Genomic DNA, 11,914 nt, shown 5'->3' on the forward strand with positions numbered 1-11,914 from the left:
CATTTTATACATATATGTAGGTAGTACCAATACCTTATTTTTGTAACAATTATTTACACTCTAATGGATAGTAGAAAAATTGACTTCAATACATTTGGCAAATTCTTTTCAATTTTGTGAATTTGGCAAAGTGAAAAGGGTTCAGATTTGCCCATCACTGGTCCCAACCCTGGATAAGCATCTAATGAGCTTTCCTTATGCACAAACTGCTCCTAAGTGTCCTGTCCCCATATCACCAGTATTACTGTGTAACCATCATATGTAACTCACTGCTCCTGCTTTACTGTCAGCAGCTCATTTGTGTTTCTGTTGTTCCCACACATCCCTTGTACTGTTCCTCCTAATTAATTCCCTTACACACCAGCTTCTGATATTTTGTATCCTGTGCCCATTACTCACCCAGTGGTCGTGGCTGCAGCAAATCTTCCTTTATCCCTTCCTCATAAAGCTCCTTGTTTCCTTTTATATAGTCCCACTCGTCCAAGGAAAAATAGATGGAAACATGATGAGTCCTTATGGCAACCTGTCACACACAATGTTCCAGTCATCCCCCAGCCAGAGAAAGGGATTATCATCCACTGTTACTAAACAATAAGGGGCCGCTGTACCCACCTCTCCAGTCAGCAGCTGGATGATGTTGGACATGAGTTCCAGGATCTTCTTGTCATTCTTGTTATTTTCCTTCTGTATGACGGAGCCAGGGGCATGCAGGGCCCCCCCATCATCTGACTTCTTCCTAGGGATGTAGTGCTAAATATTGAAAGGAAGAGAGAATGGTGTTTGAGCTGCAGAGAGACCCCCTTTGTACAGACAGACAGTCTCTTGTCAGTGTGCCAGTCACAGTGCCCCTCACCTCTCCAGTCAGCAGATAGATCATCTCCAGTGTCAGATTCACCATTCTCTCCTTCTTCCCCCGCTCCTCCTCCTCCTCCTCCTCATTTTTATCCTTCTTCTTCCCCTTCATCCCTGAAGAATAGAGCTAAGGTTACACTCAACTATGATGAACTGTGAAACCTGTACTTACCTGCACTCCCCAAGCTCCCAGCAGCAACGACCCCCAGTCCCACAGCAGTAGCAGCAACGACCCCCAGTCCCACAGCAGCAGCGACCCCCAGTCCCACAGCAGCAGCAGCGACCCCCAGTCCCACAGCAGTAGCAGCGACCCCCAGTCCCACAGCAGTAGCACCAGCGACCCCCAGTCCCACAGCAGTAGCAGCAGCGACCCCCAGTCCCACAGCAGTAGCAGCAGTGACCCCCAGTCCCACAGCAGCAGCAGTAGCGACCCCCAGTCCCACAGCATTAGCAGCAGCGACCCCCACTCCCACAGCATTAGCAGCAGTGACCCCCAGTCCCACAGCTGTAGCAGCAGCGACCCCCAGTCCCACAGCAGCAGTACCCCCAGTCCCACAGCAGTAGCAGCAGCGACCCCCAGTCCTACAGCAGCAGCGACCCCCAGTCCCACAGCAGCAGTACCCCCAGTCCCACAGCAGTAGCAGCAGCGACCCCCAGTCCCACAGCAGCAGCAGCGACCCCCAGTCCCACAGCAGCAGCAGCGACCCCCAGTCCCACAGTAGCAGCAGGAGTAACCCCAGTGTGAGACACACAGCCCATAGTAGAGGAGAGTGAGGGGTAAATGACAGAGGTGGGTGCCACACAAGGTAGGAATAAGGGAGGCAGCACATATGGGCTCAGTATATTGGGGTGGGGGGTCAGTACCTACCTGTGTGGAAGTTCCCAGAGTTCCCTGCTCACTGCTATTTGTGAGTTCCCCTCATGCACAGTGAACACATCTACTTTTCACTCCAGATTTAATCAGCGATGAGGAATTTCTGCCTATCCTCTACTAATTTCTTCTGTTTGAAGTTACAAAAAATATCCTCAGCCCCTAACTCCCTGTCCCAGCCCCCTGACTGTAAGTCTAATCATTTCCTGTTCAGCAATATGCTCTGTCTCTGCCAGGAAGTGACATCCTGCCTTGACAGTATGAAGTTTGGTTGGCAGGATACGCTGGCAGTCTCTGTCCCGCCTCCTTCAGTAAATAGCCAATGAGTGAGCGTTTGATCTTTTCTCACCCAGCTAGAAGCAAATGCTTGTGTGTGTGGGAGACAAAGCTGGGGAGCAGGTCAGTAAGGTACAGAGGCTGGATGGCAGGACACACTGGGTATTATAGGAGTAAACAACAGCAGCAGCCTTCATGCACCTTAAAGGAGAAACAAACCCCTTATAAAAGAAAAAACCTACCCACCTTACCCCACATAGACCCCCCTCCCTCCTCACCCCCAGCATAGCTGCCCCTACCTTCTTACTTACCCCTCAGTGCAGATTCAATGATCGCAGTTCACAGCAGCCATCTTCCGGGTCTTCTTCCGGTGCTTTGGCAATTTCCGTCCATTTCGGCGCAGGCGCAACTGTCAATAACCGGGAAATTGCTCCAACTGCGCTTGCACAGCCACGCCGATCCCAGTCTTAGATTACCGAAGACCCGGAAGATGGCTGCCGTGAACTGCGATCCCTGAATCTGCACCGAGGGTAAGTAAAAAGTTAGGGGCATTTGCCAGGGAGGGCAGCTAGGCTGGACTACGTAGGGTAGGGGGAGTAGAGTTTTTTTTTTTAATAAGGGGTTTGTTTCTCCTTTAAAGGATCATAGTACTGGCAGGAGAAAAGCCACAGAACTCGCTACTGGTCTCTCCAGCTGCAGGAAACACATTCCACTGGTTTCTCTCACTTTCAGAGTTGACAGGTCTAATTCTCAAAACCAGCCACAAACTAGCCAAGCAGCACTTCAAAAGTAGTCCAAAAATCGCATAATATGTGGAGCGAAAAAAAGTCCAAAAGTAAATGAGTATATGCGAAAATAAGCCTTTTTCATTTTCTTCACGAAGCAAAATGGGACAAAATTGCCCGTCACCAGGACCGTAACTACAAGGGGGCCCAGGAGGTATAAGGGTCCCATAAGGCCCTAATTCATATACATTTTCAATAAATATTGGTAAAACAGCTCAACCTCTAGACATTTTGGTGGCCAGCAGATTTTTGCACCCAAATTGTCTGAAATTGAGGTCACTGGAGAATGCAAAAAATGCTTAAGAGCGACGGGAGACTGGGGTACAGAGCCCAAAATCTGGTAACTCCTGGTTTCCAAAATACAAACCAGCCAAAGGCCCAAAAAATAGCCCAAATCTGTACCTTGACTACTTTGTACTTTCAAAACCCACCCAGGCTTTAAATTAGTTGCTCAATTTGGCTGAAAAACTGCCAACCTGACAACCCTGCTCACTTTAAGTGCAGGATACATCTAAATAATCCTCCTTTATAGTGGGAAACTGTGGACCTGAGGCTCAGTATCATGTGCAGGTATTTTGGTGGCTCTCCAAGCTGGGACTGATGTCATTTGATACAGTAATGCAGAAGTCTGGCCAGCCACTGTTTTATATATTTGTTTAGAAATATTTACACTTATTGGGTTACTACAGAAGCTTAAAGGATAAGTAAAATTTTAAAATAAGTGAATGTAAGATTTAGGAGGAGGCTATTTTAAGCAATTTTGCCATTTACATTCATTATTTGTTTTTATTCCAAGATATTAACATGTTAGTGATGTGTGGGTCGACATGATACCCACAGGTCGGGCGGGTTCGGGTCGACCTCGCAGTGCTCCCCACCTTCAAATACCGGCATCCAAATTCCGGTTTTATAGTCTCACGTCTGCTCGCCCCTTTTGTGACTTCATCCGCGGGGCGGGCGGTGCAGGTCTATAAAATGACCCCCGGAAGCCGGTGCGGGCGGGAGCAGGTCGTAGCAGGGCGGGTTAGGGTCGGGTGCACATCACTAATACATGTACTGTTAATATGAATGAATTTTGTTCCAACAGTGCCACCTGCTGGTCAGTTTCCCACCAGTCTGACCACCAAGTAGTCAAGGAAGTTGTCAGGAGAAAGAAAGAAAGAAAGAGGCTGATGTTCTCCTGCTTAGGAAATATTTGAATGAGCTTTCTAATTTTTTCCTAAGCAAAAGATTCTAAAATGTTCTAGTGCTCACTTTTGGAGCACTAGAACATTATATAGATCCAATCAGTAACGTAACTAGAGGGGAGTGGGCCCTGGCGCGGGACGTGCAGCCGGGTCCCCCGCCCCCGCCAGGAAACTGCCGCAATCACTGAAGAACTCAGTGGCGCACGAGCTGCCGGGGGCCCAGGCTCAATTGCTCCCCCGGTAGTTACACCACTCGGTCCAATCTTGGCACTTGTGGGCAAGTGCCCAAACCTTTGTGCATGTTTGCCCTCTGGTTTATCCACAAAGTTAGACTGTAAGCTGTAAAGTACAAGGACCTCCTTCCTACTATATCTCTTACCACGTGGCACTTCATTCTCACATGTTTATTGTAATTTATTATGATGATTGTCCTCCCTGTGTGTACTACTGTATATGAACAGGGTCGGACTGGGGGGCCCGTGGCCCACATCAGCTTCAGTCTCAGGGCCCCCCACCACTGTGCCCTGCTGCCCTTCTGCCTGCGTTGCGCGTTTGCGTGCGGAAGTGTGCGGGCATGCGGAAGTGCACTCGCGTGTGCGTGGAAGTGCACGCACACACTGTGTTCTTTGGGCCTCTGGGCCTTTTTCAAAATTGTTCACGACAGGAAGAGGAACCACAGGATGTGGAAGAGGAAGAGCAGGGGCCCACCGGGTTTTTTACCAGTGTCCTGCTGTCCAGTCCGACCCTGTATATGAAGACTATACAATGTTATGTATCCATGTAGTGCCTTATAAATATAGATTCAATTAAAAATATGCATCCAAAAGAAGTACACGTTTATTTCTACAGGGAGGGAGCTGCTATCTGGTTACCTTCCCATTGTTCTTTTGTTTGGCTGCTGGGGGGGGAGGGGTGATATCACTCAAACTTGCAGTACAGCATTAAAGAGTGATTGAAGTTTATCAGAGCACAAGTCACATGACTTGGGGCAGCTGGGAAATTGACAATATGTCTAGCTCCATGTCAGATTTCAAAATTAAATATAAAAAAATCTGTTAGCTCTTTTGAGAAATGGATTTCAGTGTAGAATTCTGCTGGAACAGCGCTATTAACTGATTCATTTTGAAAAAATTTTTTTTCCCATGACAGTATCCGTTTAAATATATTGATAATGGGTTGAGTGCAGAGGACTCTTGTTTTTGTCTATATGTATTTTGTGGTCACAGCCTCATTGCACCCCCTCCTAATGGTTTTAAAAATTAGTGGTGAGCACAACTTTCCCTTGTTTGTTATATATATATATATACATACAGGTATGGCACCTGTTATCCAGAATGCTGAGGACCTGATAACAGATTTTTCCGTAATTTGGATCTTCAAACCTTAAGTCTACTATAAAATCATGTGCAGTGCAGTAGCAGCAGGTAACCATACCCAGCCAAATAAATCACACTGACACATACAGGAACGAACACTAAAGAATGAAAAAAGCACCAGAAATCCTCAGAGACAGGCAGTTAGTGCAGGCCGGGAGCATGATCTTAGATGTGGCCAGTGAGAACCCCCCATGCAGTTTTATATCTATCTTACAAACAAGAGAGATTGCAGTTAACAAGAGGGCAGTATTGAGGGTTTCTTAAAGGAACAGTTCAGTATAAAAATTAAACTGGGTAAAAAGATAGGCTGTGCAAAATAAACAATGTATCTAATATAGTTAGTTAGGCAAAAATGTAATGTGTAAAGGCTGGAGTGACTGGATGTGTAACATAATAGCCAGTATTTGCCTCTTGTTGGAGATCTGAAATGGGTCGGATCCAGGACAAAACTCCATTTTCATAAGGAAGGCTGAATTGGCAGCTGGAGTGTTTGGGTTGCTTTCCATGGGATGCCCATGTAGAGGAATCTGGAAGTGTTGAACTTGATTGAACTCATCACTTCTGCCCGTTCTCTTTTACAAGACTTCTCTTGGGCTTCTGCTTTTCTCCGTAACTTTCTGCCTCCAGCTGTCAGACTTTCTCCTTCTTTCCAAACTTTCAAAGGCCCCTTTAAGACCCACCTGTTTAGGGAAACTTATTCAATGTACCTTAATCAGTTATTGCTGGATCATGAATCGCAAATTTGTTTCTGAAATCCTAATGTCTCAATTGTAACATAACCTTTAGTTTGTAAACTCTTGCGAGTAGAGCCCTCTAATCCTATTGTACTCTGTAAACCCTTCTTTGTTATTCACAGGTAATTGCTGTGCAATTATTTATTCAACGAGAAACGGAAATGCCATTTTCTTATGTGGAAAAAAAAGTAAGTTTCCCCTTGGCTCTAATGACCAGCATTGCCCCCTATGGCAGAAACAAGCTCAAGCAGGCATCTCTTATTGTCTGTCAATATAATGACTAGGTGACATGTTTTCCCTTCCCTCCATTTAGATTTGCAATATTTTGGAGGTTTATTGCATTCCCAGTTGTAACCAATTTAACACAATCCAAAATGTCTCTCCTGTCAATAAAAGGTAATAGTTTACTCAGCAAACTGCTAGAAATAAACAGCTTGTGGAATACACTACTGCCTGTTATGTACCATAGAGCCATGTTGGAGTGTGTTTGATTCCCCTACAGCCAGGCCCAGATTTGTGGTGAGGCCACAAAGGCCCGGGCCTAGGGCGGCAACATTTTAGAGGCAGCATGTCGCCCCTGCCGTATGCTATGGAGCACTGGGGACTCAAAGCTCCACAGTGTTAGAGAGCATGTGTGATTGCGCCCTCGCTGAGGAGGGGTTGTGCCAGGCCAGCGTTCAGCGCTAGGACGTGCGTGTGGGACCGCCGGCACTGGCCTTGGGAAGCCGAACGTTAAAATCTGGCCCTGCCCACAACATCTCAATTTGATTTAGAACCAGGTTTTTGACTTGCCCATTCAATAACTATCAAGTTTTCCTTTTTTTTGTAGATATTCCTGGATGGATTCACTGAAATCTTTAGTCAACATATTTCAAGGTCTGTTTAATGGTTTAAAGGTGGATTCGATTTCATATTATCCCCTGGAAAGTGGAATGATCGACATCTTTTTAAATCCCATGCAAGATTCATAGGCTTCGATAAACTTCTTTGTAAAGGCCCAAAAGAGATTAGTTAACAAAGTCATGGTGATACCGTTCCTATGAACAACAAGCACCCAACCTCAATGTCTATAAGACAGGCTCCTCCGTGATCTTCACATTATTCTAAGCATTTGTACCCCCATTCGAATTTCAGGTATTGGAGCTAGGGATAAGTGTACTTAACTTTTCCACATTCCAAACTTACATTTCTAATTAACACAACGGACTACAAAATGAAATGGTTAATGGTATTTATTGGATCACCGTTATCTATATTGTTGAAAAGAAGATCAAATATCTCTTATGCCAAGTAAAAAATTGCCTTGTGGTTTACATATTTTTACACATGACTGTATGTAGCTTAGAGATGGAGTGGCCCCAAATAAGAACCATTAGCACCAACATAAAGGAGCTACATGGAAACACATACTGGTTCCCTCCCCATTCCCATCTAAAGGACCAATATCGGCAGGTTAAATCTGCCCGTGTATGGACACATTTAAAGGAGTGTGTGTAAAAACAAGAATGTGCCAGAGCATTTTACTCCTCTAACTATAGAATTATGTGCTTTAAAGTATGTGTTTGGGGCTGATTTATTGAAAAAATGTCCCCAAAACCCATCTAGCCCTGCCCACCTGTTCCACTTCAGCCCGGTGAATTCTCTGGCTGTGCAGGAGAGCGGCGGCACTCAGCTCACTGCACTGTAGGACAGGAACCAATCAGCAACCAGGCTGACCTGATAGGGAACTGAAGCCTGTATTTACACTTGTGACTGCAGGGCTGTGATTGGCTGTCCCCGTTACTGCCGTAGGACACGCCCGCCCCTCATTTGAACAGCAGACAGGGATTGTTAATCTATAGGGAGCTCCAATAAAGGGGCATTTTTAAGATAATATTAATTTTTAGTCCCAAGTCAAACCAGCATTATATATTGCTATTATTGACTACATAATTAGTGTTTTGTTTTACATATGTGCTTTAAAGTGCCCTGTGGTCAGAGGGACATACAATGAATCAAACACAAATGTGACCACCTTTCTGTTATTCCATTTGTTGGGGCAGTCTAGCAGAGCTGCAGAGTTGTAACCCATCAAACTGATTTTCGCTCAGAGCCTATAATCCTCATCCTACCAGGATTGTATTGGACATACATTCCTAGATGGTCAGGTAGTATGGTGGAAATCGATGACTAAATATGAAGGTGTATCATCACCTTGAGGTTATGCCTTGGAACAGACTTGCAGGGATGGCAATATAGACACCGAACCCATAGGCTTAGTCGTGTAGACTGTCTACCTTTTTGTTGCTCTTCAGTATAGATCTAAGCTGTATACTCTACTCACAGAGCTTCATGACCATTACAACTTTTGCTTTATTTTAGGGTTCAGCCAACATTCTGCCTTTTTCAAGAGGATTCCTACAAATCCAAGAGGCCTGACTGAATCCTTAAAATCACGTGACTTTTCATCCCACAAACAAGGAAATTGCAGTCTGTGTGCGGCGAGTGTTGTTCTTTTGAACCCTTCTTTGCCCTAATTTGCATATTCAAATTAGGGTTTGGATGCGGTTCGGGATTTAGCCAAATCCTTCATGGAAAATTCAGGACTCGGCAGAATCCCAAAATACTGGAGTCAGTACATTGTTTATTGTTACACCCTACCCACATGCACAAAATGGAGTTGGTTAACCTTAACACATGCATTGCCAAGAGGTGGAACTGCATAAAGAAACACCCATGTATAAGAGTTCAAATATAGATACTGGATCTCTTCTCCAGGTGTCTGGAACACTCTTGTTGTTGACTAATCTAAAATAGTACAGGGGAGTAATACTAACTCATTGTTGCATAATTGCAATTTCAATAGTTTTGCTGATTTTAGCAGTTTTACAAAAACAAAGAATTTGCAAAAGGAGCGCCCCTTCTGTTTTTGCCAGAGGGGTTTGTCTCCTGATGCTTCTTTGCTCAGTTCATAATTGCTCACTGTCAAGATCTTAGCTGAAACTAGAACAAGCACGCGTCAATACTTCAGCTGACCACAGAAAAGCAAAACGCACTTCTGTTGTAAAGTCATGATGCTGTGGTGGAAAAACCTTGAATATGAAAATGTTAAAAAAAAAAAAAAAGTACTGTATGTAAATCTTCATACTCAAAATGACCACATACCCCCCACTAAAGGGCAAAACTTACAATAAAAAAATAAACAGCCTAAAGAATTACAAGAGTATTAAAGATTAAGCATAAATTAACCAAAAGGAATTAGAGTTTAACAGCATCATAACTTTATGTTACTCACTCATGGTTGTATATGTTAAGTTATCAGAATCTGGTTTCTCTCCTGTGTGTAATTGGGAATGTGCAGTAAGCTGGAAACGATACGTAAAACATTTCCCACATTCAGTGCAAGTAAATGGTTTCTCCCCGGTGTGAAATCTGAGATGCACATTAAGGTGTGAACGACGGGTGAAACCTTTCCCACATTCGGTGCAAGTGTAAGGTTTTTCTCCGGTGTGAACTCTGAGGTGTACGGTGAGGTGTGAGCGATAGGTAAAAGATTTCCCACATTCAGAACAGGAGAATGGTCTCTCTCCCGTGTGGAATTTTTTATGGATCCTGAGACCGGCGCGATTGCTGAAACATTTCCCACATTCAGAGCAGGTGAACGGTTTCTCCCCTGTGTGAATTGTTTGATGTACATTAAGACTTGAGCGCTCAGTAAAACATTTCCCACATTCAGAGCAAGAAAATGGTTTCTCTCCTGTGTGGGTCCGTTGATGTGTAGTAAGGTGTGAATTCTTTTTGAAACATTTCCCACACTCGGAACAAGAGAACGGTCTGTCGTCTATGTGACTCCTGTGATGCACATTAAGGTCAGACATACAAGCAAAACGTTTCCCACACTGAGAGCAAGGGAAAGGTCTTACTGTTTTGTGAATGCTGAGGTGTCTATCAAGATCCGAGCGACGAGCAAAACCTTTCTGACAGTGAGAACAAGTGAATGGTCTCTCCCCTGTGTGAATTCTCATATGTATCGTAAGGGTTGAGGGTTCTTTAAACTCTTTCCCACATTCGGAACAAGAATACAGTGTCTCTCCAGAATGGACTCTCTTGTGTACAGTCAGTTGTGAGTGGTGTTTAAAATGTTTCCCACATTCAGCACAGGAGTAAAGTGTGTCTGCTCTGTGACTTCTTCGATGTGCGACAAGGTCGGAGTGAGAAGTAAATTGTTTCCCACAGTGAGAACAAAGACATGGTTTCTCTCCAGTGTGGATTTTGTAGTGTCTGTTTAAGTCTGAAGGATATGAAAAACATCTCCCACATTCAGAACAAGAGAAAGGTTTTTCTCCTGTGTGACTTCTCTGATGTACAATGAGATCTGAATACCACGCAAAACGTTTCTCACACACAGAACAGAAATATGGTTTTTCTTCTGTGTGAATTATCTGATGCTTGAGAAGACCGGCCTCAGTTTTAAAGTGTTTATTACACTCCGAACAGTTGTACAGCTCCATGTTGAGAGTAGGTGCATCTGTTCCCTTCATCTGTTTTGTAAGTGGATTAATACTGCAATCTGATTGGTTTCCCTCTTCACATGAAGCTCCTTCCTCTTTAATCCCATTGGATGCATCACTATCTAACAAGCTTGGATTTTGGCTGCATCCCATGATCGGAGCAGATGTATTGTTTTCCTGCATTGATTCAGAAACAGTAATAATTGTGAAATTAGAAATGTTTCCTTCTTCCCATGAAGCTGGTTCCTCCTTAATCCCATTGGCTGGTGGGGTTTGTTCCGCTGGAGACATTTCAGGGTTTGTGAGATTTCTATCTACCCTGAAATCTGCTCCTTCTCCCTCAGTCTTGCTTGGCTCATTATTATAACACAATGTCTCTCCCAGATCAGCTGTAATATCTCTCTTATCTTCATATTCACTGTCTGGCAAAGATATAAACAGGAGAAATCATTATCACACTTTATAGATATATGTAGGGATTCATTGTGTCAGGAAATGATGGAATGGAAAAAGCAGGAGCAGTGGAATGGTCACCCTGATAGGCTCTGATACAGTATTAAAAGTCATATAAAAAACCTTCATGTTGAGCTCACTGTGGCCCAAAGGCATGAACTATATTATGAGTGCTAGCAGAGGAGCATTTCTAATTTGTGTTTCTGTTGTTCCCAGATAGCCTTAGGCTAGGGCCAGACAAGGCCGAAATCAGCCTGTGGAAATCCACAGGCCAATTTCAGCCCCCTGATCACTAGCAGACTTCTCTCCTGTGTTTGTGTCTGGAAGCCTTGTGTCAGCTCTGGTACAAACTCACAACAGATTTTGGCTCAATGCCGAGTGTGTCCGGAGGCGGACACAATGCTTCCAGACGCAAAAGCCTGCTATCGGTGGGGGGCTGAAATCAGCCTGGGGATTTCCTCAGGCTAATTTCATCACCATCTGTCCCTAGCCTTAATAAATTCACATACACACCAGCTTCTGATATTCTGTGCCCTGCACCCATTACTCACCCAGTGGGTGGGGATTCTGGGACTCCTCCTTTATCCCTTCTGTAATAAGCGCAGTGTCTTCATTAAAATTCTCCTGCAAGGAAAAATAGATGGAAACATGATGAGTCCTTATGGCAACCTGTCACACACAATGTTCCAGTCATCCCCCAGCCAGAGAAAGGGATTATCATCCACTGTTACTAAACAATAAGGGGCCGCTGTACCCACCTCTCCAGTCAGCAGCTGGATGATGTTGGACATGAGTTCCAGGATCTTCTTGTCATTCTTGTTATTTTCCTTCTGTATGACGGAGCCAGGGGCATGCAGGGCCCCCCCATCATCTGACTTCTTCCTAGGGAT

The 11,914-nt window shown here is 44.5% G+C and overlaps 2 protein-coding genes across 3 annotated transcripts in view; both read right to left on the reverse strand.

The window, feature by feature from the left end:
* LOC108704201 overlaps window positions 1-11,914 on the reverse strand; it is an 80,279-nt gene that overhangs the window by 49,420 nt on the left and 18,945 nt on the right. The window lies entirely within an intron of this gene.
* The window catches only part of LOC108704248 (oocyte zinc finger protein XlCOF22-like), a 14,078-nt gene continuing 9,459 nt past the window's right edge, over window positions 7,296-11,914 (reverse strand). For both annotated transcript variants that reach the window (XM_041579039.1, XM_041579038.1), the window contains exons 3-4: window positions 11,576-11,648; window positions 7,296-10,993 (exon numbers count right to left, since the gene is read on the reverse strand). In XM_041579039.1, coding sequence (XP_041434973.1) covers window positions 9,348-10,993; window positions 11,576-11,648 — 1,719 coding nt within the window. In that variant the 3' untranslated portion in view covers window positions 7,296-9,347. The remainder of the gene's footprint in view (window positions 10,994-11,575; window positions 11,649-11,914) is intronic.

This window comes from Xenopus laevis, chromosome 9_10S (assembly GCF_017654675.1).
Source record: "Xenopus laevis strain J_2021 chromosome 9_10S, Xenopus_laevis_v10.1, whole genome shotgun sequence".
NCBI classification, from domain to species: domain Eukaryota; kingdom Metazoa; phylum Chordata; class Amphibia; order Anura; family Pipidae; genus Xenopus; species Xenopus laevis.